At 47.3% G+C, this 27,939-nt stretch overlaps 1 protein-coding gene across 1 annotated transcript; it reads left to right on the forward strand.

Annotated features, from left to right (window-relative positions):
• LOC143988004 (cystatin-like) lies at positions 1–24,768 on the forward strand. Its single transcript, XM_077487224.1, has 3 exons — positions 1–244; positions 17,398–17,511; positions 24,554–24,768. The coding sequence occupies exons 1-3, from the start codon at positions 41–43 to the stop codon at positions 24,629–24,631; spliced, it is 396 nt and encodes a 131-aa protein (XP_077343350.1). The 5' UTR covers positions 1–40; the 3' UTR covers positions 24,632–24,768.
• The last annotated feature ends 3,171 nt before the right edge of the window (positions 24,769–27,939 follow it).

A 27,939-nucleotide genomic window follows, 5' to 3' on the forward strand; every position in this document is an offset into this window, starting at 1 on the left:
AGCGGTTTAAAAGCATTTCCTCGCTGCATCTTTATTAGTCATGGCGAAGCTTGTGTTTGTGGCGGCGGTGTTGGTGCTCTCTGCAGCCTGTTATGGGGCGATGCTGGTCGGGGCTCCGAGGGAGCTGAGCGTTGATGATGAGGGTGTGATGGAAGCGCTGAAGTTTGCCATGTATGAGTATAACAAGGCCAGCAATGATATGTACCAGAGCCGCCTGGGGAAGGTGTACAACGCCACCATGCAGGTGAGTGACATAACGGTACTGTGCCCACATCCTAAGCCTTATCATTCTGGAAACAACTGATCCATAAAGACATGAGGGACCCTTATCTCTAATTACAAGGCAGCAAAAGGCTGCCTGCTTCCTCAAATCCTCAACATTCCTACTTTTTGTTAAAATGTATCTCCACTCACAACTTCCCTTTTTTTATTAATGTATGTAAATATAAAATCTCTATATCATAGTTAACCAGTATGAGCCCGTAACGAGTTCACACTTGGTGTTTCCGGTATGTGTGACCAAGCCAAACATCCCAACCTGTAAAAACTAATTTGAGGGAGGTGACGCTTCGCGCCGACCCTGTCGACTGGGCACACATCAGGACATGGGGCACACAGTGGGGTACTGGGCACATATCAGGATATGGGGCACACAGTGGGGTACTGGGCACACATCAGGATATGGGGCACACAGTGGGGTACTGGGCACACATCAGGATATGGGGCACACAGTGGGGTACTGGGCACACATCAGGATATGGGGCACACAGTGGGGTACTGGGCACACATCAGGATATGGGGCACACAGTGGGGTACTGGGCACACATCAGGATATGGGGCACACAGTGGGGTACTGGGCACACATCAGGATATGGGGCACACAGTGGGGTACTGGGCACACATCAGGATATGGGGCACACAGTGGGGTACTGGGCACACATCAGGATATGGGGCACACAGTGGGGTACTGGGCACACATCAGGATATGGGGCACACAGTGGGGTACTGGGCACACATCAGGATATGGGGCACACAGTGGGGTACTGGGCACACATCAGGATATGGGGCACACAGTGGGGTACTGGGCACACATCAGGATATGGGGCACACAGTGGGGTACTGGGCACACATCAGGATATGGGGCACACAGTGGGGTACTGGGCACACATCAGGATATGGGGCACACAGTGGGGTACTGGGCACACATCAGGATATGGGGCACACAGTGGGGTACTGGGCACACATCAGGATATGGGGCACACAGTGGGGTACTGGGCACACATCAGGATATGGGGCACACAGTGGGGTACTGGGCACACATCAGGATATGGGGCACACAGTGGGGTACTGGGCACACATCAGGATATGGGGCACACAGTGGGGTACTGGGCACACATCAGGATATGGGGCACACAGTGGGGTACTGGGCACACATCAGGATATGGGGCACACAGTGGGGTACTGGGCACACATCAGGATATGGGGCACACAGTGGGGTACTGGGCACACATCAGGATATGGGGTACGGGGCACACATCAGGACATGGGGCACACAGTGGGGTACTGGGCACACATCAGGACATGGGGCACACAGTGGGGTACTGGGCACACATCAGGACATGGGGCACACAGTGGGGTACTGGGCACACATCAGGACATGGGGCACACAGTGGGGTACTGGGCCCACATCAGGATATGGGCACACAGTGGGGTACTGGGCACACATCAGGACATGGGGTACTGGGCACACATCAGGACGTAGGGCACATCATGGAGCACACAGCAGGGCATGGGGCATACATCAGGACACGGGGTACACGGCGAGGCACTGGGCACACCACGGGACACGCAGCGAGGCACTGGGCACACCACGGGACACACAAAGGGGGGAACACATCAGCAAAATCCAAGCAGTGCAAATGCTGTTTACTTGCAGAGTAGCGTGGAAAGCGGCTGTCATTAGACCTTTCCTGGCACGCTCCTCCCCGCCGGCCCCTCATCTCTTCTCATTTATCCTAGGTAATAACATATCTGGTCCCTGCAAAGTGGCTGTCATTTGACCTCTCGTGGCACGCCCTCCTTCCCTCCCAGGTGCTTCTGGGGTGGATGGGAGGGGTCGGCGAGGGAGGAGCGTGCCACGAGAGGTCTAATGACAGCCACTTTGATGGGACCAGATCTACCCATCAACTAGCTGTGATTGATGGGTGGATCGCAGTCATGGACAGCCTTATTGGCAACGTACCACCTCATCAGTGCAGCCTCAGTGTCCACCAGCTGAGCACTCCCCCTCTGTCCCGCCCCCTACCCTGGCCACAGATAGAAGACAGAGCAGTCCACTGCGGCCGTACTCCCTTTCGGCCACTCGTGCTGCTCCTGTCTGTGGCTGAGTGACAGACCCAGTCGAGAGATCGCCCGGCGCTCATGGGTGTCCAGGAGACTCCCACGATTGTTCCTCGGATCAGAGTCACGGATTGGATCATTTTTCGGATCAGCAAATAATAGAGTTTGCAAAAACCTGTAAAAATTCCACCACCATATAGTCCCCACTGTAATAGCCACGTCATCTCCCCCACTGTAATATTGGCTGAGTATGGCTGGGTATTGCAGAGTATGGAGGGATGGCTGTGACTGCAATTGTCACAGAGCAGCGCTGTGGGCACTACAGATCCGGCCCACAGTGCTGCTGCCATCCAATCTCTCCCCTCCACTGTACAGATCAGTACACAGAGGGGAGAGAGGAACCGGCATCATGACAGGACACTGGTTTGTTTACAAGTGATCGCTCCGTCATTTGACGGAGCGATCACATTGTAAACGGCCGCCGGGTGTACAAAGATGGTCGCCGCTTCCGTATTTAAGGCGAAGCCGTGGCCTTTTCTAAGGCCGCTGATCGTGGCATGTGCCGATCCAAACAGGGTGACCCGTCGGATCACGGATTGGTGACGATCTGTTGCACCCCTTGTTGCCACCTCATTCCTTTAAACCCAAACACATAATAAAGAAGTCCAGCTTATGGGTTACAGGAGTGCAATTCATTTTGTGTGCTCTGCTGACCTCACAGGAATCGGTGTCATCACGACAATGGGAGTCTGGATCTGCTAGGTCCCTGGACTGACACCCTGCTCAGCCTCTCAGCGAGCCGATGAGATCCTGAGTCGGCCACTCTTTGCTCCTCCACAGCTCAGCGATCCAGTGAGCGTGGAGGAGCAGAGCGGAGAGATGCTGATTGACAGTCAGCAGTTATCTGCTTGGCGAGCTGAGAGAACCGAGCGATCGGCGATTTTTGATCACTCGATTCTCAGTGTAAAGGTGCCGGTGGGCCCCTAGTGGGCATGTTAATTATAGCACAAATAATATTGCATGAAACAATAAAAATAGTGTGTGCAACCAGTGACATCTAGTGGTGTGTGTATATTATTCTCAAAGTCCATAAATCCAGCAATATCTTCTGTAGACTAATGCTGTCCACACACAAACCAGCAGTGAATAACACCAAGTGGACCCTCCACCAGTCACACTATGCGCTCACCTCCCAAAGCGGCTCCCAATTAGGCCAAGTAGCACCTTCTCCTTTGATCAGTACACAAACGCATCAAACGCAAGCAACTATTCCACTCACATTTAGGAATGCACTAGCCCTGGTGCATACAGGTGATGAACTTGAACATATACAGATCTATCCCTGGGGTCACAAAATCGTCTGCAAGTCCTCGTCCCTGCTGTCCTCATGGGTGATCGTATACTTCCTACAACAACGCGATGTCACAAGGCCCGGGACCTGATGCGTTTCGTCACTCACATGCAACTTTATCAAGGGTATTTCTCCAAATGGCTGAGTACCAATCAGATAGACTCTATTGTGTTCCGGGTATGAGACCGGAATGTCTTGGCTCAAACCTGGAACAGAGTGCAGTATGTTGTATGTAGCCTCAGCTACATACAGTTTATACAGCACATCCAGTGGCCTCACATGTTAGTGAGGGGCATTGTTTGGGCCAGCTTGGCCCAAACCAACTATGTAAAGTGTATCAAAAGCTGGAATTCAGCTCTAAAGCAGAACTAAAGGGTTAATGCCTTTCCAACAGTCCATCACTGACATCTTCTCCTGTGTACCAGTCTCTGTTCGTCTTCATTGGCCTGTGCTGGATGATGTCACTCTTGCCCATGCGCAGGTGCCACCCATCCTAGCACACAGGGATTGGAGCTGAGCACAGCTCAGTTTCCAGCACTGGTGAAGGCAGAGAGTAGGCAGGTGTGGATATTTTATTGCAGAAGAGACGTTGAATGTTTCTTCTGCGATAAAAGCCTGTCTGCTTGCAGTTCCGCTTAAAAATAAATAAATCTCTCTCTGTCTCTCTCTGTCTCTCTCTGTCTCTCTCTCTGTCTCTCTCTCTGTCTCTCTCTCTGTCTCTCTCTCTGTCTCTCTCTCTGTGTCTCTCTCTCTGTGTCTCTCTCTCTGTGTCTCTCTCTCTGTGTCTCTCTCTCTGTGTCTCTCTCTCTGTGTCTCTCTCTCTGTGTCTCTCTCTCTGTGTCTCTCTCTCTGTGTCTCTCTCTCTGTGTCTCTCTCTCTGTGTCTCTCTCTCTGTGTCTCTCTCTCTGTGTCTCTCTCTCTGTGTCTCTCTCTCTGTGTCTCTCTCTCTCTGTGTCTCTCTCTCTCTGTGTCTCTCTCTCTCCCTCCCTCCTCTCTCTCCCTCCCTCCTCTCTCTCCCTCTCTCCTCTCTCTCCCTCCCTCTCCCTCGTCTCTCTCCCTCTCCCTCTCCCTCGTCTCTCTCTCCCTCTCCCTCTCCCTCGTCTCTCTCTCTCTCCCTCTCCCTCGTCTCTCTCTCTCTCCCTCTCCCTCGTCTCTCTCTCTCTCCCTCTCCCTCGTCTCTCTCTCTCTCCCTCTCCCTCGTCTCTCTCTCTCTCCCTCTCCCTCGTCTCTCTCTCTCTCCCTCTCCCTCGTCTCTCTCTCTCTCCCTCTCCCTCGTCTCTCTCTCTCTCCCTCTCCCTCGTCTCTCTCTCCCTCTCCCTCTCCCTCGTCTCTCTCTCCCTCTCCCTCTCCCTCGTCTCTCTCTCCCTCTCCCTCTCCCTCGTCTCTCTCTCTCTCTCCCTCTCCCTCGTCTCTCTCTCTCTCTCCCTCTCCCTCGTCTCTCTCTCTCTCTCCCTCTCCCTCGTCTCTCTCTCTCTCCCTCTCCCTCGTCTCTCTCTCTCTCCCTCGTCTCTCTCTCTCTCCCTCGTCTCTCTCTCTCTCCCTCGTCTCTCTCTCTCTCTCTCTCGCTCTCCCTCGTCTCTCTCTCTCTCTCTCTCGCTCTCCCTCGTCTCTCTCTCTCTCTCCCTCGTCTCTGTCTCTCTCTCTCTCTCTCTCTCTCTCTCCCTCGTCTCTCCCTCATCTCTCTCTCTCTCCCTCGTCTCTCTCTCTCCCTCGTCTCTCTCTCTCTCTCTCTCCCTCTCCCTCTCCCTCGTCTCTCCCTCTCTCTCTCTCTCTCTCTCCCTCGTCTCTCTCTCTCCCTCTCCCTCTCCCTCGTCTCTCCCTCTCTCTCTCTCTCTCCCTCGTCTCTCTCTCTCTCTCCCTCGTCTCTCTCTCTCCCTCGTCTCTCTCTCTCCCTCGTCTCTCTCTCTCTCTCTCTCTCCTCGTCTCTCTCTCTCCCTCGTCTCTCTCTCTCCCTCGTCTCTCTCTCTCTCTCTCTCTCCCTCGTCTCTCTCTCTCCCTCGTCTCTCTCTCTCCCTCGTCTCTCTCTCTCTCTCTCTCTCCCTCGTCTCTCTCTCTCCCTCGTCTCTCTCTCTCCCTCTCCCTCGTCTCTCTCTCTCCCTCTCCCTCGTCTCTCTCTCTCCCTCTCCCTCGTCTCTCTCTCTCCCTCTCCCTCGTCTCTCTCTGTCTCTCTCTCTCTCTCTCTCTCTCCTCTCTCTCTCTCTCTCTGTCTCTGTCTCTGTCTCTGTCTCTGTCTCTGTCTCTGTCTCTGTCTCTGTCTCTGTCTCTGTCTCTGTCTCTCTCTGTCTCTCGTCTGTCTCTCTCTGTCTCTCGTCTGTCTCTCTCTGTCTCTCTCTGTCTCTCTCTGTCTCTCTCTGTCTCTCTCTGTCTCTCTCTGTCTCTCTCTGTCTCTCTCTGTCTCTCTCTGTCTCTCTCTGTCTCTCTCTGTCTCTCTCTGTCTCTCTCTGTCTCTCTCTGTCTCTCTCTGTCTCTGTCTCTCTCTGTCTCTCTCTGTCTCTCTGTCTCTCTGTCTCTCTGTCTCTCTGTCTCTCTGTCTCTCTGTCTCTCTCTCTCTCGTCTCTGTCTCTCTTCTGTCTCTCTTCTCTCCCCCTCTCCTCTCTTCTGTCTCTCTTCTCTCCCCCTCTCCTCTCTTCTGTCTCTCTTCTCTCCCCCTCTCTTCTCTCCCCCTCTCCTCTCTTCTGTCTCTCTTCTCTCCCCCTCTCCTCTCTTCTGTCTCTCTTCTCTCCCCCTCTCTTCTCTCCCCCTCTCCTCTCTTCTGTCTCTCTTCTCTCCCCCTCTCCTCTCTTCTGTCTCTCTTCTCTCCCCCTCTCCTCTCTTCTGTCTCTCTTCTCTCCCCCTCTCCTCTCTTCTGTCTCTCTTCTCTCCCCCTCTCCTCTCTTCTGTCTCTCTTCTCTCCCCCTCTCCTCTCTTCTGTCTCTCTCTCTCTCTCTATTACATCTCGGAAAGCCACATAATCACCCAAGGGCCAGTCTCTGAAGAGACACATTCACCCTGGAGGCACTGTTCTATGTGAATCATTTTGATATCCTGTTTTGGAGGATTCTTTTTCCATGATCTCTTTAATTACCAAAATAATGGGCAAGGTCGGCAGAACCTTCTTCAAATTAGGAAAGTACTTCCTCACCTTCTGTAGAGGTTCATATGGATCCTCCTCCCAGGAAATGGCCTGTTTTGCTGATATTTTTGAAAGAGGGCACCAAGGAAAAATCATAGGCATCCGTCTGATCCTCTGCTTCTAAAAAAAATAAAATGCACTATAATAAATTTTAGTGCACACAAACACATTTTAATCCCTGATTTTTTTGTAAAAAAAAAAAGTGTAGTGTAAACAGATGCCAAATGTGTCAGGCCCTAAAACTGCATGTGCCCGAGAAATGGTGAAAAGATGAATCTGTATTTGCGGATGACACTAAGCTAAGCAGGGCAATAACTTCTCTGCAGGATGTGGAAACCTTGCAAGAAGATCTGAACAAATTGGGTGGGCAACTACATGGCAAACGAGGTCTAATGAAGAAAAATGTAAAATAATGCATTTGGGGGGCAAAATATGCATGCAATCTATACACTAGGGCAGTGATGGCGAACCTTGGCACCCCAGATGTTGTGGAACTACATTTCCCATGATTCTCTGGCACTCTGCAGCATAGTGGAGCATCATGGAAAATGTAGTTCCAAAACATCTGGGGTGCCAAGGTTTGCCATCACTGCACTAGGGGGTGAACCTCTGGGGGAATCTAGGATGGAAAAGGACCTGGGGGTCCTAGTAGATGATAGGCTCAGCAATGGCAAGCTGCTGCTAACAAAGCAAACAGAATATTGACATGCATTAACCACTTGCTGACCGCCAAACACCGATATACGTCCTCAGTTTGAGGACGGATATTGTTATGGCAGCAGCTACCTGCTATAACACTGGTATCCCCATGTTTGGCCGGCGGTTGGCTACAAGAGAAAAGTGGTCTCTGCAGCGGATTCGCAGAAATCACTTTTATTGGCGGCGGGAGAGGGCCATCCCCGACATGCTCCGGTGCCCTCCGCCAGCAAGATCTTTATATACAGTGAGTTATAGACAAGAATCACCCCACTTAAAATAATCACATTTTTGTTGCTTTAGAACCTGAAATTAAGACCGACACCGTTTTTGTTTTATCCAGCTGTATTTACTCAATGCAGCTTATAACATCCAAGTGAAAGCTATAACTCCAACATGTCAGGAAAAAAAAAATCAAAAACTGAATCGCTGAGTTTGAAAAAGGATCACCCCCTTCTAAAAATGACTGTCAGGTGTAGCTAATTGCCTTCTTAATGGTACACAAAGCCATTTGAGTAAGAGCTGATGGGGAGGAGAAGCGGCAGTACACTGAGCTTCCCAGTGAATGGCTGTGCAGCGGTAGCGTGTCAGGACAAGATCATTGGAGGAGAGCAGGCGCAGTTCCCAGCATAGCTAGAGAACTGACCATGGTTTGTTCTGATGCTTAGTGTGGTCAATTTTCTCAAATCGCCTTTCAGGACAACCCCGGAGAGAGTGTAGCTCCACCTTGTAATTAGGAAACACATGCCCACTTTAAAAACACCTCCTCTTCCTCCATGGCTTCAGTTATTGTGTTTCCTCCTTGGAGGAAGCATGTGCCTGAACCAGGGAGAGCTACACTCTCTGAGGGGAGTAAGGCTTACCTTTCGTTGCAGGTTGTTTCTTTTTGACCCCCAGCAGCATCTCCACAGGGAGAGGACTCCTGGAGCTCCTGGTCCCGCCATCTCACGGGAGTAAGGACCCTCGGAGTGCCGGCGTCGGGTGCCCGGTGTCCGCTGGTTAGCGCAGGGAGGGCTCTGTTGCGGGCGGAGGCCGCTGCAGGTCAGCGGCATGGCTCCGTTTTCGGCGCCGGGTCCCGGGCGGCGACGGCGTCGTTCACGGTGACGCGCGGGCGCTCTGAGGGGGCGTGGCGCCGTGGTTCAAGCGCCTGGAACGCAGGGATCATGGGGCGGGTCAGGTGACCGCGTGCTTCCGCTTCCGGCCGGCCCTGATGACGCGGCGGCCGGGAAAATTTAAAACGACAGAGCTGTTTGTGATAGCTGCCTCACTCAAACGATGGAAGAGTGTAAGCCAGCTATGGCGGAGACAGGCGCCCCTAGCACCGGTCCAGCCCAGGTACGTAAGGTGCACTGGCACCCTCTGCTTTACTGTTGGGCTATGTCTTTGTCTGTTCCCCCCTCTTGGGGGGCCTGTCGCTGCAGGTCAGAGGTGGACTTCGCTCTGACCTTTTGCAGCCTAGTTCTGGGGTCTCACTAGTGGTCTGTTTGGTGGTGGGTCTCTGCACTGGCTTGGTGTTAAGCAACTGGTTGTTGAGAGCTTTTAGTGAGTTAAACCTGTATGTCGTTTCAGGAAAAATCACTAGGAAAAGCTAGACCAGGTCAGAGAAAATGTCCTTCTTGCAAGACCCCCCTCAGAGATTCATGGCAGAAGGCAATGTGCAGAAATTGTATCAGAGAATTGGTGGAAGAGGAAACATCTCAACAATATAAGGATTTGTTTTCTTCGGTTAAAGAGCTGACAAACTCCTTGAGTTCAGTCAGGTCCATCCTGATACAAAACCCTCCCGCACAGACCGAGCCTCAGAACTTACCGCCCAGCCCCAGGGCGTCGTCATCCAGACAGGTGGAAACTGAGGAGTCTGGAGACGAAGGGGGTAGTACTCTCATCTCCTTCAGGGATTCTGAGGAGGAGGAAGAGGAAGAAGATAGCAGGGGCTCCAAATTCAAGCTATCACTAGAGGAAGTAGATGACATTCTAAAAGTAATCTACACTACTCTAGAAATTCAAGAAGAAAAAGTACAACTGTCAGTTCATGACAAAATGTACCAGGGGTTGGACGAAACAAAACGGAGAGTTTTTCCAGTCCACAGGGTCCTCTCAGACTCAGTGAGAAAGGAGTGGAAGGACCCAGAAAAAGCCCCTTTCTTCTCTAAAGCTCTCAAGAGAAGGTTTCCCTTCGAAGATAAGGACTCAGAGGTTTGGAACAAAAAACCCAGAGTCGATGCAGCTTTCTCGCAGGTATCCAGACGAACGGATCTAGCCTTTGAGGATATGGGGATCCTTAAAGACCCAATGGACAAAAAAGCTGACTCCATCCTTAAAAAAGCTTGGGATGCTGCGTCAGTCAGTCTAAAACCAGCAATGGCAGCTACGGTGGTGGCCAGGAATCTGGAATGTTGGGTAGAGAAGCTGAAGAGCCATATTGAGGCAGGGACACCCCGCAAGGATTTCTTAGAGTCCTTTCCACTGATCCTGAATGCAGTCAAATACATGGCGGATGCATCAGCAGAATCGGTTAAACTGGCCGCTAGGTCTTCGGCTCTTGTAAATTCAGCCAGGAGAGCAGTTTGGCTGAAAACATGGTCTGGGGACACTGCTTCTAAGGTCAAGCTGTGTGGTCTTCCCTTCTCGGGTGACTTGCTCTTTGGTCCCGATTTAGAGTCTGTGCTGGATAGAACAGCCGATAAAAAGAAGGCTTTTCCAGTTAAGAAAAAGCAGATTGCCAAAAAGAATTTTCGTGCTTTTCAGCAGATGGGGTTCACAGAAGGGCAAAGGCAAGGGTGGATTCCTCTTTAGATCTCCCCCAGAGCAGTCCCCTAAGAGCAAGTGACAATATCTCCCCAGTGGGGGGGAGACTGTCAGCTTTTCGCGAACAATGGGACAGGCTGTCTCCAAATCTGTTCGTGAAGAGCGTTGTCGATCAGGGGTACAGGTTGGAGTTTTCAGAACTACCCCCGAGCAGGTTTTACGTGACAACATTGCCAAGGGATCAGGAGAAGGCCTCTGCAATGAAGCTTTTGTTACAGGAGCTGATACAGCAAGAGGTTCTGATTCAAGTCCCAGTAAATCAGCAGGGCGGGGGTTTTTACTCACATATTTTTCTGGTGAAAAAACCCTCAGGGAAGTACCGTCTAATCCTGAATCTGAAATTTCTGAACAGGTTCATTCGGTACAAACATTTCAGGATGGATACAATTTTCTCCATCACAAAGCTGTTGACCCCATAATGCTTCATGGCATCCCTGGATCTGAGGGATGCCTACCTTCATATACCAATTCATCAGGCATCGCAGCAGTTCCTGCGCCTGGCATTGAAGGTGGGGAGTTCGGTATGGCACCTCCAATTCAGGGCTCTGCCGTTCGGACTCTCGTCCTCTCCCAGGGTCTTTACGAAGATTATGGCAGAGGCTTTGGAGCCCCTGAAATTGAAGGGGATTCCAGTCGTCCCTTACCTGGACGACCTTTTGTTTTTTGCAGACTCCAGGTAGCAGGTCCTAGTCAATCTCCAGAGGGCCCAGTCTCACCTCGAGGGCCTGGGATGGCTTCTAAATCTAGAGAAGTCAATCCTGACCCCCCTCACAGGAAATGAAATTTCTGGGGTATACATTAAATTCGATTCTCCAGAAAGTTTTCCTGCCGTTGGAAAAACAGGAAAAGTTGCAGCTAGCTGTACAGCGGATACAGAGCAACCAGACAGTCTCAGTCAGGACGGCTATGGCAGTTCTGGGCCTGCTTACGGCAGCAATCCCGGCTGTTCAGTGGGCCAGGTTCCATTCCAGACCCCTTCAGAGGGAGGTTCTGTCAAGCTGGTCCCATCAGGATCCTTTGGAAAAACGGCTAAAAATTTCGTCAAGGACGAAAAGGGCTCTTTGGTGGTGGAGAGACCAGGCAAACCTCTCAAGGGGCCTGGTGTGGACCTTTCCTGTGGACAAGCGCCTTACTACAGACGCAAGTGCCTGGGGCTGGGGAGCCCATCTGGATGGTCAGACATCTCAGGGGGTCTGGTCCAAACAGGAAGCTCAAAGATCATCCAACTGGAGGGAGTTGAAGGCGATCTTTCTGGGTTTAGTGGCCTTTCAGCAGAGTTTGAGAGGCCACCACGTCCAGGTGTTGTCAGACAACACGACAGCGGTTACCTACATTATGAAGCAAGGGGGAACCAGAACCAGAAGCAGGAGCTTGATGGAGCTGGCCAATCTGTTGTTAGCCTGGGCAGAGCAGAACACAGCCTCACTATCGGCAGTGCATCTGAAGGGCTCTCAGAATTTGTTTGCGGACCTCCTAAGCAGGCGCAAATTGCTGGAGGCAGAATGGAGTCTGAATCAGGAAGTGTTCCTGATGATCTCCGAGGCCTGGGGGGTTCCACAGGTAGACCTTTTTGCCAGCCAGCAGAACTCAAAGGTGGACAGATTCTTTTCTCTTCACCGAGGAGATGCAGCAATAGGGTTGGACGCATTTGCTCACCCCTGGCATTACCAGCTGTGCTACGCCTTTCCCCCCTTTCCTCTAATTCCACTAGTACTGAGGAAATTCAGGGAAGAAAGGACAGACTTAATACTAGTCACTCCTTTTTGGCCAAAAAGGCCCTGGTTCGCGGGTCTTCGAAACCTAGCCTCGAAGCCCCCATGGAGGTTACCACTCAGAAAAGATCTGTTATCCCAGGGGACAGTAAGTCATCCAGAGGTGGAACTCCTACAGCTAACCGCCTGGTTTCTGAGGAGGACCTATTAAAAGCCAAAGGTCTCTCAGATAAAGTAGTAAAGACCCTGCTGTCTAGTAGGAAGGCAGTTACACAGGCAATCTACATGAAGGTCTGGAAAAAGTTCAACTCCTGGTGCAGTTCTAGAGAACTCAAGGTCAAGAGCACGGTGTCCGTCTTGGAGTTTCTCCATGAAGGAATGGAGAAGGGTCTCGCAGCCAGTACCCTGAAGACTCGGGTGGCTGCCTTATCAGTTTTCTTTGAAAAGACTTTATCTAAAGAAACTTTAATTTCTAGATTTTTTAGGGCTCTTGCTCGAAATAGACCAGTAGCCCTTAAAGACTTTCCCAGTTGGGATTTGTCTACAGTTTTACAGGGTCTCTCGGGAGCACCGTTTGAACCCTTACAGGAAGCTTCTTTACAGAAGGTGGTTTTAAAAACAATCTTTTTGGTGGCCATCACCTTGGCCAGGAGAGTCAGCGAGCTCCAAGCTCTAGCTATTACAGAACCCTTCCTTAGAATTTATCAGGACAGGGTGGTACTGAGGACGGATCCAGCATTCCTACCGAAAGTATCCTCAGCTTTCCATCGATCGCAGGAAATAGTGTTACCTACATTCTCTGCAACCCCAGCAAATGCAGGAGAGGAAGTTTTTCACACATTGGATGTGAAAAGGTGTCTATTACAGTTTCTGAAAGTTACTAAAGATTTTAGAAAATCAAACGCCCTCTTCGTGATATTTTCTGGATCACGCAAGGGGGAGAAAGCTTCTAAAAGTACGCTGGGTAGGTGGCTTAAGTTGGCTATAACAGAAGCCTATAAAGCAAAAGGAGAAATGCCTCCCTCAGGTATTGCTGCCCACTCTACTAGATCCACGGCAGTTTCCTGGGCTGAAAGGGCCGGTGCAACGCCTGAACAAATCTGCAAGGCTGCCACTTGGTCCAGTTATTCGACATTTCTCCGGCACTACCGGTTAGATCTACTGTCTGCAGCAGATCAGGCCTTCGGCAGGAAGGTACTGCAGGCAGTAGTCCCGCCCTAGGGTAAGTTTCTCGGTTATCCTCTCCGGGGTTGTCCTGAAAGGCGATTTGAGAAAGACTCAGTTAGACTTACCGGTGACGGTATTTCTAAGAGCCTTTCAGGACAACCGTTACTTCCCTCCCTAGGTTATGCTTAGTAAATGTATTAAGTTCTACCATGGTGTTGTGCTTTCTGTGCTTTGTTTTCCAGCGTCGGAAGGCCACAATAACTGAAGCCATGGAGGAAGAGGAGGTGTTTTTAAAGTGGGCATGTGTTTCCTAATTACAAGGTGGAGCTACACTCTCTCCGGGGTTGTCCTGAAAGGCTCTTAGAAATACCGTCACCGGTAAGTCTAACTGAGTCTTTTAATAGGAAAGCAAAAGGATTGGAACACTTGGGCTTTCTCATAAAGGAAGCAATACAAAGAGAAAATGATACTTTCTTATACAAGTACATGATACAGCAGGCACATATCAGGAATATGAAGTGTTGGGGTAACAAACGCTTTAAACTCCATTAAAAATCAGTGGAATGACTTGAAGACTGAAACGAGAACATTGGTTGTGGAAATTTTAAAAGAGAAGTATGTTTGTTTGTTTTTTTTTAAAAACTATTTTTTTAATTAAAAAATAAAACAGTAAAGTTATATTGCAAAAGATAATGTTACGCCGATACCTAACATGTCATGTTTCAAAATTGGGCCCGCTCGTGGAATGACGACAAACTTTTTTACCCTTTAAAAATATTCATAGAAAATTTCTACAGGTTACCAGTTTTGAGCTACAGAGGCGTTCTAGGGATAGAATTATTGCTCTTGATCTAACGATAACTCAATTGTGGTTTGAACACCGTTTTCATATGCAGGCGCTACTCACATATGCGTTCGCTTCTGCGCACAAGCTCAGCGGGACGGGGCACGTTAAATTTTTTTTCTTTCTTTACTTTTTTTTTTTTTTTTGACACGGTCCCTTTAAAAAATAAATTTATTTTGGGTCTCTTTTATTCCTATTACAAGGAATGCAAATGTCCCTTGTAATAGAAAAAAAAGCATGACAGGAGGACCTTTTTAAATATGAGATCTGGGGTAAAAAAGACCTCAGATCTCATATTTACACTAAAATGCAATAATAAAAATTGTCCTTTTTAAGAGCATTGGGCAGAAGTGACGATTGATGTCGCTTCCGCCAGTCAATGCTATGGAGCCGAGTGGGGGCCACCTTCCACTTGCTTGGCAGCCAGGCCACCAGAGGGAAGGATGCAGCTCATCTGGTAAGCGGCAGAGACCCCTTGAGCACGATGGATGGGGGGGCCCTCTTCCACCCCCCGATTAAAAGTGATCTTACGGTAAATCCGCCGCAGAGACCACTTTTATCTGAAAGCGGACCACCCGCTGAAAAAGATAGTGGTATACAATGGTATTCCCCCTTCAAAGACCCGATGTACAACTGCGGAGGACGGTCCATAAGTAGTGAGATGGAATTACATGGGTGCAAGTTGCACAGCAATCCACAAATTTCTTGACCTCTTATAGCTCTACGCATTTCATGGATTCATAGCCACTTCCTCATGAGTAGATGCAAGAAAATTATAGGTTCACTCAAAAGAAAGGAGAAGGAACCTAGCAGCCCTGTGAGTGGGGAGTACCAGGGAATGTCTGCCCCGGGTGCTGTGGAGACATGACCCAAATGGACTTCGAGGACAAATGCAGGGTGGACCAGGGTACCATAGCAAGGTGAATCCATAACATACAGTATCTCGCAAAAGTGAGTACACCCCTCACATTTTTGTAAACATTTTATTATGTCTTTTCATGTGACCGCACTGAAGCAATGACACTTTGCTACAATGTAAAGTAGTGAGTGTACAGCTTGTATAACAGTGTAAATTTGCTGTCCCCTCATAATAACTCAACACACAGCCATTAATGTCTAAACCACTGGAAACAAAAGTGAGTACACTCCTAAGTGAAAATGTCCAAATTGTGCCCAATTAGCCATTTTTCCTCCCCGGGATCATGTGACTCATTGGTGTTACACGGTCTCGGGTGTGAATGGGGAGCAGATGTGTTAAATTTGGTGTTATCGCTCTCTCTCTTACTGGTCATTGGAAGTTAAACATGGCACCTCATGGCAAAGAACTCTCTGAGGATCTGAAAAAAAAAAATTGTTGCTCTACATAAAGATGGCCTAGGCTATAAAAAGATTGCCAAGACCCTGAAACTGAGCTGCAGTGTGGTGGCCAAGACCATACAGCAGTTTAACAGGACAGATTCCACTCGGAACAGGCCTCGCCATGGTCGACCAAAGTAGTTGAGCGCACGTGCTCAGCTTCATATCCAGAGGCTTTCTTTGGGAAACAGACGTATGAGTGCTACCGGCATTGCTACAGAGGTTGAAGGGGTGGGGGTCAGCCTGTCAGTGCTCAGACCATACCCCACACACTGCATCAAATTAGTCTGCATGGCTGTTGTCTCAGAAGGAAGCCTCTTCTAAAGATGATGCACAAGAAAGTCTGCTGAAGACAAGCAGACTGGATTACTGGAACCATGTCCTTTGGTCTGAGACCAAGATAAACTTATTTTGTTCAAATGGTGTCAAGTGTTTGTGGCGGCAACCAGGTGAAGAGTACAAAGACAAGTGCCTACAGTCAAGCATGGTGGTGGTAGTGTCATGGTCTGGGGCTGCATGAGTGCTGCTGGCACTGGGGAGTTACAGTTCATTGAGGGAACCATAAATGCCAACATGTTCTGTGACATACTGAAGCAGAGCATGACCCCCTCCCTTTGGAGACTGAGCTGCAGGGCAGTATTCTAACATAATTATGACCCCAAACACACCTCCAAGACGACCACTGCCTTGATAAAGAAGCTGAGGGTAAAGGTGATGGACTGGCCAAGCATGTCTCCAGACCTAAACCCTATTGAGCATCTGTGGGGCATAATCAAACAGAAGGTGGAAGAGCGCAAGGTCTCTAACATCCACCAGCTCTGTGATGTCGTCATAGAGTGCTCCAGGGGCAACCTATGAAGCTCTGGTAAACTCCATGCCAAAGAGGGTTAAGGCAGGGCTGGAAAATAATGGTGGCCACACACAATAGTGCCACTTTGGGCCCAATTTGGACTTTTTCACTTTAGGGATGTACTCACTTTTGTTTCCAGCGGTTTAGACATTAATGGCTGTGTGAGTTATTTTGAGGGGACAGAAAATTCACACTTTTATACAAGCTGTACACTCACTACTTTACATTGTAGAAAAGTGGAATTTCTTCAGTGTTGTCACATGAAAAGGCATAATAAAATATTTACAAAAATGTGAGGGGTGTGCTCACTTTTGTGAGGTACTGTATGTGCATAGATAATATGCAAGGATCCATGATAGGACAGAGTTCACCATGTCCACCAGCATGTAAAGGCAAAAAACGTTTTTGACATATCCCAACAGACTAAAGGCTGTAATTAAAGCAAAATGTGGCTTTTTTTCCAACTCTGTGATTCAATTTATTTTTTTCTGACAGGTTGGTGGTTATATATTTCACTTTGATGTTATAAGCTGCATTAAGTAAATATGGCTGGATAAAACAAAACAAAAACTGTCCGTCTTCATTTCAGACTGCAAAGCAATTAAATGTCATTATTTTAAAGGGGGGTGATTTTTATTTATTTTTTTTCTATACCCACTGTGGCTATCAGTATTTTAAGCCTATGTGTATGAGCTATTATATACATTTTGTCATACGGTACTTAAGGCAGAACTTCACCCTAAAGGGGAAGTTCTGGTTTTTTTTGGGGGGGGGGGGGGGGTCGATTCCACCATAATGACCCCCCCCCCCCCCCCAACCTGAAACCTTCTGGACACCTTATAGGTCCCAGGAGGCAACTGGGGCATTCACAAAGCGCAGCATGGTGGGAAGCCAACTGTAAAGCTGCAAAGGATCACAGCTGACTTCTCACAGTTAATATGCCGGTGTCAGTGACCTGAAGAACTGGCCCAGATGAGGGTGGCGCTGAACCCTGGACAGGTGAATGTCCTTTTAAATAGGTCAGCAGCTCTAGTATTTGTAGCTGCTGACTTCTATAATTTTGTTTTTCAAACGGTGAGAAGAACCCCTTTAAGTTGTCTAATGTATTCAGCTGTCTGATGTATATGTTACAACTGACATCTACGTTTTCTGTTCTTAAAGCTGGTAAATGGATACAAATATGACATGAATGTGGAAGTTCGCCGAACAACATGCAGAAAACCAAGTACGGATGTTAATGAGTGTCCATTTCATGAAGAACCCGCCCTTGCTGAGGTATTGTGCACTGATGATGAGGAACCATCTTATACGCTTCACATAAGACTTGCTGTACATGTTAAAACATTTATTTGGCTAAGCATTTATCTGAATTGTTTAGTACAAGACAGACTGGATATTCATAGACCCTGGATTATAGTTTGCTACTTTCAGGTAGTTGAAAGCTGGCAAAGCTTTATGTATGTGATTTTTCTGGCCTTCCCCTATAACTACACCACTTTGAGACCTTTTTTTATTTTATTTTTTTTCCCTTATAAGTCTCTATGCTTAACCGGTTCTTATTTCTTTGAAATTCTTCAATTCATCAAGTCTTCACTGCTTTTGATAGCAATTAAAGCGGTGTATCCAGATTTGTTCAGCCTCGTAATACCTTCGGAACCATACCTGGACCTTATGCTGTAGAGACAACCTATAATGTTGCATTGGGCACTGGTACCTGCTTGGGTGCTCACCCTGGCAGTAAGTGCAAAGGGCTGTGGTCGATTACTATTGTTCCTAGACCCTGAAGACCTCTCCAGGGGTATGGCCTCTCTAACAGCAAAGCTGTGACCCATATGCGGACCAGCTGTGTATAAAGGCAAGATGAGTTTGTCCTGTTATTGGACTGATATTGTAGCCTAATAGCAAATGTGAGGCTTTAAAGTGGAATTGCAGACTTAATCCTAACTTCTCCTAGAACTGTCCCCTACGCCTCCTTACAACTATGATTTCTAACCTTTGTAAGAAAGATCTGTGTACTTGCCTATTTTCACTGCAGGGGAGATAAAGGAATGCTCTGACGATGACTAGTGAGGCTGAGCTCACACTAGAACACGCAGCAACTCACAACAGGAGTCCAGTGCGTCTCCATTCACTGTTTCAGGTCCGATTTTTCAGCCTGAATTTTGGACTGAATTCGGATCTGAAACGAACCAAAAGGTGCGTAAGGCTCTGGTGCAATTTGCATTCGAGCCGTCGCAGAGATGTGTGAACCGGCTCCATAAAAAGCCGGTCACAATCTCCTTTTATGTAAATTGGATGAGGAGAAATCCACATCCAAATCACGTAGGTGTGAACCGAGCCTAAAGCTTGAAATTATTATATCACCCATAGGCTTCAATGGCCCATCCATTGCCTGGACTCTTCTTCTCCCCTGCAGCTGCGCTGGCTGACACAGGGGAGTGTCACATGACCAGAGCGGCCTGAAAATAGGTAAGTATATGTATATTTCAAGCGCAGGTTAGAAAGCATAGGTGTTGGGAAAGAGGTAGGAGACAGTTCTAAGAGGATTTAAGGTAAAGCCAAAAATTCCACTTTAATATCTCCATTACTTACAATATACTTACTAGGGTCTCCTGAATAGTATTCTAATTTTACCTTTAAAAACTCGACTCTACCAATGTGTTTTAAACTTGGCAGTAAAAATTCTACCGTCCAGAGTCTCAGGTGAATGACTAGGTGTTGCAGCACACACAAGGCCACATCATTACCATGTCCACTAAGTTTTTATAAGTTACTCAGGTGTTTCATTTTGCCACATGGACAGTCAACACCAGGGTTGCTGTGTATCTTTCTCCAGACATGCTTGTCCCATTTTTCCACACCCTACTTCTTGAGTACCCAGCCCACTAACTCTACCATGATGAAGAGCACCCTCTGTCCCAAGAGTTGACATTCCCCTGAGTCACAGATGTAACATGTATGGTTTCAAAGGGGTACAAAAGAGTATCAAGCTCTACCCCCTCATCATTATATTCACTCAAACCATCCAAAATCTGCCTAAGGACAGTAAGATTTAGACTGGTTTGAATCCTTTCATGTCCCAAGGAGTGGTTGTTTTTTGTCCCACTGAAGGACAGGTACAAAATCCAATGAAAACCAGTCAGGTGGGAGATTTTAACCTATCCTATTCGACATCCCCCCCCCCCCCCCCCTTCTTCAGGAACACTTAATTAGGGTGCAATTGGACAATGCTACAGCAATTGCCTACAGCGCCTTGAAAAAGTATTCACCCCCTAACCATTTTTCATGTTTTGTTGCCTCACAACCTGGAATTGACATGGATTGTTTGAGGATTTGCATAATTTCATTTACAGAACATGCCCACAACTTTGAAGGTGTGTGTGTGTGTTCCAGCTCCTTCAAGTTGGATTATTTGTGCTTATGAACAGCAATCTTTAAGTCTGACCACATATTTTCTATTGGATTGAGGTCTGGGCTTTGACTAAGCCATTCCAACACATTTAAGTGTTTCCCATTAAACCACTCAAGTGTTGCTTTAGCAGTGTGTTTGGGGTCATTGTCCTGCTGGAAGGTGAACCTCCATCTTAGCCTCAAATCGCACACAGAGTGGTACAGGTTTTGCTCAAGAATATCCCTGTATTTAGCACCATCCATCTTTCCCTCAACTCTGACCAGTTCCCCAGTCCCGACTGCTGAAAAATATCCCCACAGCATGATGCTGCCACCACCATGTTTCACTGTGGGGATGGTGTTTTTGGCTGATGTGTTGGGTTTGCGCCAGACAGCATTTTCTTTGATGGGCAAAACATTCAATTTTAGTCTCATCAGACCAGAGCTTCCTCCTCTATACATTTTGGGAGTCTCCCACATGCCTATTCGCAAACTCAAAATGTGCCATTTTTTTTTTTTTTTTGCTGAAAGTAATGACTTTCTTCTGGCCACTCTGCCATAAAGCCCAACACTATGGAGCATACGGCTTATTGTCGTCCTATGTACAGATACTCCAGTCTCTGCTATGGAACTCTGCAGCTCCTCCAGGGTTACCTTAGGTCTCTGTACTGCCTCTCTGAATACCCTAGTTTCCCGGCCCATGAGTTTTGGTGTGCGACTTGACAGGTTTGCTGTTGTGCCATGTTCTTTCCATTTGGTTATGATAGATTTGCTGATTTTTTTTTTTTTATTTTTTTTTTTTTTTTTATTTTTTATTTTTTTTTTTTTTTTTTTTTATATAACCTAACCCTGACTTGTACTTAACAACATTGTCCCTTACTTGTTTGAAGAGTTCCTTGGTCTTCCTGGCAGTGTTTGGTTAGTGGTGCCTCTTGCTTAGGTCAGGGCTCGACAAAACCCGGGCGCCCGGTCGCATTTGCGACTAGAATTCCAGACCTGGCGCCTGGGGCAGCACAGCTGGGGGTATGCTGTCTCCGCGCCCCCCCCCCCCCCCCCCCCCGGCGCGATCGCGTCGGGCCGCGCCGCCGCCGGCCGGTAATTTAGCCCCCGGCTTTGAGGCCTTCTACGATCCTATGGTTCCTTCTGTAATCTGGCGCCCTCTTGTGGTGGCCGTTGGAATTACAACCAGCAATGCTAATGGATGCAATGCTAATTTTCCCTGCCTGCCAGCCTATCTTCCTTCCCTTTACTCAGAACCCCTAAAAATTATATATATATTTTATTCTAACACCCTAGAGAATAAAATGGTGGTCGTTGCAATACTGTCTGTCACACCGTATTTGCACAGCGGACTTACAAGCGCACTTTTTTGGGGAAAATGTATTTAATAAAAAAAAAAAAAAACAGTAAAGTTAGCCCAATTTTTTTTAATATTGTGAAAGATAATGTTGCGTAGAGTAAATCGATACCAAACATGTCATGCTTCAAAATTGCGCCCGCTCATCGAATGGCGACAAACTTTTACCCTTTAAAATCTCCATAGGCGACATTTAAAAAATTCTACAGGTTGCACTTTTTAAGTTACAGAGGAGGTCTCTGTATTTTTTTTTTTTTTTATTTTTATTTTTTTCACTGTTCTTTACAAAAAAAAAAATGTGTCACTTTTGTTCCTATTACAAGGAATGTAAAAATCCCTTGTAATAGAAAAAAGCATGACAGGTCCTCTTGTATATGAGATCTGGGGTCAGAGAGACCTCACATCTCAATTTACACTAAAATGCAATTTAAAAAAAAAATTGTCATTTGAAAAAAATAAATAAAATGTCCCTCTAAGAGCTATGGGGGGCAATGACTTGGAGACAGGTGAGGGGCTTGGGGCTATCTTCCCCTCACTTGTCTCCATGTCAGGCCAGGGACAGGTCCAGATCGCCGTCACGGACCTGGCTCCTAACTTTTTTAGCTGGCTCCTAGATTCCAAGCAAATTTGTCAACCCCTGGCTTAGGTGTTGCAGCCTCTGGGCCCTTTCAGAAAGGTGTGTGTGTGTGTGTGTGTGTGTGTATGCAATGACAGATCGTGTGACACTTGGATTGCACACAGGTGGACATAATTTCACTAATTATGTAACTTCTGAAGGTAATTGGTTGCACCAGAGCTTTGTATGGGCTTCATAACAAAGGGGCGAATACATACGCACATGCCAATTATCAGTTTTTTTCATTCTGAAAAATAGTTTTATGTAAATATTTTTCTAATTTTACTTCACCAACTTAGACTATTGTGTTGTGATCCATCACATATAATTCAGACTAAAAAAAAATTGAACTAAAGGCTGTAATGTACCAAAATAGGTAAAAAAGCCAAGGGGGGTGAATATTTTTGCAAGGCAATGTATATACCAAGAATTAGACAGCCTTGATGGAAGTTAGTCTGATCATCTCATCTCCTGGGTAGAAAAATATTGTGATCTTTACTGTTCACATCCAGGTTCTGGTTATTTGGAAGGTGGTTTTCCTTAGCCATCACAGCCTGAATGAGGGGGAATGGTCCCTTCACCCTGTCCTTTATCCCGTCTGTCCCAACATCTTCAATCTCTTATGTCAGAAATGGCGCACTCCAGCTCTGGACATCCTGGTATCCAGATTCATCAACTAGTTATTTGTTTGTAGCCCAGACCAAGGATCCTCTAACACTGGAATTGAATGCTTTGGTACTTTAACTGTCTCTACTCCCCTGAAAGAACTGGGATTTGTGTGCTTACACACACAGATCCCGATACTTGCTCTGCCACGAGCAATTGTGGGTGCCTGGCGGTCATTGCACCCCCCGGGCACTCGCATCGGCTCTGGGAGCATGTGCGCCCCTAGTGGCCAAAAGGAAAAGTGAAGCAAGTTAACATTGAAGAATTCCAGGTGTGAATATTTTATATATGCTTACATTGGTCCAGCTTGTACTAATGTCGCCGCTTATACCATACATGGCCATTCTCACTTGAAGTCACTGCAGTATCATTACTCCAGTGATCTCCACTTGCTTCTGGGTCCCGTGCTGAGTGGCTGCCCTGCTGAATTCTAAACAGAAGATTGGCTGGCTGCTCAGCACCAGACTAAGGACATGAACCCTGGCCTGTTGTGAATGGGCCAGACCTGCTGTCTCAAGACCCCCTGCTATTATTTTATTTTTTGCCTGGTGTGAACAAGGGCATTTAAACCCCAGAGACTACTTAGTACCTCAAATTCTGGCTTTTCTGCAGTTGGGACTTGACCGCAGCTTGGCTGTAAGTACTTCTGAGGTACAGGTTTCAGCCTTGTCCATTTTATTTCACTTGTATAAAACCTTTTGTTAAAGGTGTCTCGCAGTTTAGACTCTGATTACAGCACCTTGTGCTTATTTGGTATCTCAATTTTAGTTCTCTCTGACCCTATGAACCCCTTAAGGCATGGGTGTTCAACCTGTGGCCCTCTAGCTGTTGTGGAGCTACAAATCCCATGATGCATTGCAAGTCTAACAGTTAAAAACGACTCCCAAAGGCAGAGGCATGATGAGACTTGTAGTTCCGCAAGAGCTGGAGAGCCACAGGTTTAGCACCCATGCATTAAGGGAATTCCCCTTGGGTGATTCCCCCTGCACAGTGTCATTGGTGGCTATCACATCTGTCAGAGTTAGGTGCTCTCTTTTCTAAGGAGCCATTCATAATTCTTCACAAAAATAAAATGGTCCGGTGTCCAAGACTCTCCTTACTACCCCATATAGAATACACCTTCCACTTCCTTGTTTATGCCCTGCTCCTAAGTAGCCCAAAGAAAATTGCTCTCCATTGTTTAGACTTGGTTAGAACTATCTAAAAGCCACAGCCTATATTTGGAAAACTGACTTTGTCTTGCTAACAGGGTCTTGAAAGGGACACCCTGCTTTCAAGTCCACTATTGCTAGATTGATAAGACAACTCCTTTTTATAGGAGCTTGCACTCTAAAGGATAAGGTACCTCCGGTACCCTTACATACTTATTACACCAGATGAGTGGGGGTTTCCCAGGCATTCCGACACCAAACATCCGTTGCACAGCTTTGTAAGGCTGCCGCTAGGTCTTTAGTCCATACCTCATCCAAGTTCTGCTAGGTGGATTTTCAAGCCTCTGCGGTTGTAGTTTTCAGCCGCAAGGTTTTCAGCGATATTCTGAGTTGTCTCTGACCCTTGTATGTTTTGTTGGGCCTGTTGGCATGTTGCCCATCCTTCTGATCACTTGGAGATGTGCTAGGGTCTATAGATATCCAATCTGTGTCCTGTACTGTGCAAAAGGATTTTTGACATACCTGTAAATTATAGATCTGGAAATTCAATACAGTGGACAGACCACATCCTTTTTTGTTCCTGCGATTCTCTGCATTGCTTGCTAAAAAAAAGGTCTCATGAAGTAGAGTACGGTTAAAGAAGTACGCCCAGGGGAATGTCCAAAAAAACTTTGCCATGTCCAATCACCTGAAGGTAGCAGCCTTTAACCCAGGGTCTATGAATATTCTGCCTGTGTCCTGTAATGCAGCCGATACGCACAGAAGATTTTTTATCTTGATGCCTTTCCAAGTCCTTGTGATCATGCCTCCATTTAGAAAAAGCATTAAAGCCCTTATCCGGGGGAGGGGGGGGTGATGTGAAGCACATGATAAAATGTCAGTGACCAAGATGTAGTGTTGTCCCTGCTTTTGATCTTGCATTGGTTGTGCAGGCAATCAAAATTAAACTTATAAAAACCACCAAACAAATTTTGGAGATGTTGCCCATAGTGACAGATAAGCTTTTTGTTTTGAATATTTAGAAATAGTCTAGGGAAATTGTTTTATTTGTTTATACAGTAAATGCCCTTAAAATCCATAATTAAAAAGTTCTTACATTTTGTATTGAGCAATAATTTAATTTACCTTGTCTTGCAGCCTAAAATGTGCCACATCATAGTGGTGAATCGTAAGTGGGCATCAACAATTTTCATGGATACCTTGAAATGCCAATAAATCTGCTGTCTTCCAGGATATTGAAATCTAAAATTTTAAATCCGTTTTACAAAGTAGCAAAATGTAGGAATTCTGAAGAGGTTTTATCCTTGCATATTTAACTTTTGGGATTAATAAAGTTTCTTTTTAACTGCCTAGATATGTGTGCTTATTAAAAATGGTCAAAGTGTGAAAAAATATATATTTTTAATAGAGAAAAATATGAGTGCATAAGCCTCTAAAAAAAAAAAAAAAAAAAAAAAAAATACAATTTAAGAGTTGGTCTATGGTAGCAGAGAGAAAACAAACCCATTAACCCCTTTCCTGCTGGGGAGGTGTGTGGGGGTTTTTTTTTTTTTATTTTTTTTTTTTTGCACATACCTTTTTTAAAATGCACTTTTTTGGCCTGTCGAGTACTTGGTGCATTTCTACTTTTGCACCTGAACTGGGATAACGCCTAATTTATAGTTCTATATTCTCATTCACATAGCATAACAACACAAGAACATTTTAAACCTTGCTTATCTTTTGCTCTTGCTCTTTTTCTGAATTACTCCAAAATGGAGAAATCCTACTTTAGTACTCCTTTACATGCTCCTGCTCCTCATCTGCTAGTGTTTTTTGGCTTTTCAATAGGTTTCCCAGGCCCAAACACTGCATCGTGGGAGAAGGACTGGGTATTTACAAAGGACTCCAACAGAGCAAGCAGCAACAAGGGAGGGTGGCAGAGGTGATTATCAACAGGTAGGGGGGCTCTTAAACAGAATCCCAGGTTACAATTCACATTAGTGTGTCTGGGTCAAACTAACTTTCTCAAATCGCCTTTCAGGACAACCCCGGAGAGAGTGTAGCTCCACCTTGTCATTAGCAAACACATGCCCACTTTAAAACACCTCCTCTTCCTCCATGGCTTCAGTTATTGTGTTTCCTCCATGGAGGAAGCATGTGCCTGAACTAGGGGAGAGCTACACTCTCTGTAGGGGAGTAAGGCTTACCTCAGGTACTGGTTGTTTGTTTGTTTCTTTTGACCCCCAGCAGCATCTCCAGTGGGAGAGGACTCCTGGAGCTCCTGGTCTCGCCATCTCAGGGGAGTAAGGACCCTCGGAGTGCCGGTGTCCGCTGGATTAGCGCAGGGAGAGCTCTGTCGCTGGCGGAGGTCGCTGCAGGTCAGCGGCGTGGCTCCGTTTTCGGCGTCGGGTCCCGGGCGGCGACAGCGTCGTTTACGGTGACACGTGGGCGCTCTGAGGGGGCGTGGTTCAAGCGCCTGGAACGCAGGGATCATGGGGCGGGTCAGGTGACCGCGTGCTTCCGCTTCTGGCCGGCCCTGATGACGCGGCGGCCGGGAAAATGTAAAAAAAAAAAAAAATGATGGAGCTGTTTGTGTATAGCTGCCTTACTCAGCGATTGGAGGAATGTAAGCCAGCTATGGCGGAGACAGGCGCCCCAAGCACCGGTCCAGCCCAGGTATGTAAGGTGCAGTGGCACCCTCTGCTTCACTGTTGGGCTATGTCTTTGTCTGTTCCCCCCTCTTGGGGGCCTGTCGCTGCAGGTCAGAGGTGACTTTGCTCTGACCCTTTGCAGCCTAGTTCTGGGGTCTCACTAGTGGTCTGTTTGGTGGTGGGTCTCTGCACTGGCTTGGTGTTAAGTGACTGGCTGTTGAGAGCTTATAGTGAATTAAGCCTGCATGTCGTTTCAGGAAAAATCACTAGGAAAAGCTAGACCAGGTCAGAGAAAATGTCCTTCTTGCAAGACCCCCCTCAGAGATTCGTGGCAGAAGGCAATGTGCAGAAATTGTATCAGAGAATTGGTGGAAGAGGAAACATCCTAGCAATATAAGGATTTGTTTTCTTCGGTTAAAGAGCTGACAAACTCCTTGAGTTCAGTCAGGTCCATCCTGATACAAAACCTTCCCGCACAGACCGAGCCTCAGAACTTGCCGCCCAGCCCCAGGGCGTTGTCGTCCAGACAGGTGGAGACCGAGGATTCTGGAGACGAAGGGGGTAGTACTCTCATCTCCTTCAGGGATTCTGAGGAAGAAGATGGCAGGGGCTCTAAGTACAAGCTATCACTAGAGGAAGTAGATGACATTCTTAAAGCAATCTACACTACTCTAGAAATTCAAGAAGAAAAAGTACAGCTGTCAATTCATGACAAAATGTACCAGGGGTTGGACGAAACAAAACGGAGAGTTTTTCCAGTCCACAGGGTCCTCTCAGATTCGGTGAGAAAGGAGTGGAAGGACCCAGAAAAAGCCCCTTTCTTCTCTAAAGCTCTCAAGAGAAGGTTTCCCTTCGACGATAAAGACTCAGAGGTTTGAAACAAAAACCCAGAGTCGATGCAGCTTTCTCACAGGTATCCAGACGAACGGATCTAGCCTTTGAGGATATGGGGATCCTTAAAGACCCAATGGACAAAAAAAGCTGACTCCATCCTAAAAAAGGCTTGGCATGCTGCATCAGTCAGTCTAAAGCCAGCTAAGGCAGCTACGGTAGTGGCCAGGAACCTGGAATGTTGGGTAGAGAAGCTGAAGAGCCATATTGAAGCGGGGACACCCCGCAAGGATCTCTTGGAGTCCTTTTCACTGATCCTGAATGCGGTCAAATATATGGCAGATGCATCAGCAGAATCGGTTAAACTGGCCGCCAGGTCCTCGGCTCTTGTAAATTCAGCCAGGAGAGCAGTTTGGCTGAAAACATGGTCTGGGGGACACGGCCTCTAAGGTCAAACTGTGTGGTCTGCCCTTCTCGGGTGACTTGCTCTTTGGACCCGATTTAGAGTCTGTGCTGGATAGGACGGCCGATAAAAAGAAGGCTTTTCCAGCTAAGAAAAAGCAGGTTGCCAAAAAGAATTTTCGTGCTTTTCAGCAGTCCCATAAAGACCAGGATCGCAAGAGCAGATGGGGTTCGCAGAAGGGCAAAGGCAAGGGCGGAGTCCTCTTTAGATCTCCCCCAGAGCAGTCCCCCAAGAGCAAGTGACAATCTCTCCCCAGTGGGGGGGAGACTGTCAGCTTTTCACGAACAATGGGACAGGCTGTCTCCAAATCTGTTAGTGAAGAGCATTGTCGATCAGGGGTACAGGTTGGAATTTTCAGAACCACCCCCGAGCAGGTTTTATGTGACAACATTGCCAAGGGATCAGGAGAAGGCCTCTGCAATGAAGCTTTTATTACAGGAGCTGATACAGCAAGTGGCTCTAATTCAAGTCCCAGTAAACCAGCAGGGCAGGGGTTTTTACTCACATATTTTTCTGGTGAAAAAACCCTCAGGGAAGTACCGTTTTTTGCTAGTTATCATAGGCAATGATACCCTCCTCACAGAAACCACCTGCAC

This window comes from Lithobates pipiens, unplaced genomic scaffold (genome assembly GCF_037356315.1).
Source record: "Lithobates pipiens isolate NorthernLeopardFrog02 unplaced genomic scaffold, aLitPip1_a1.2 Scaffold_18, whole genome shotgun sequence".
In the NCBI taxonomy this organism is placed as follows: domain Eukaryota; kingdom Metazoa; phylum Chordata; class Amphibia; order Anura; family Ranidae; genus Lithobates; species Lithobates pipiens.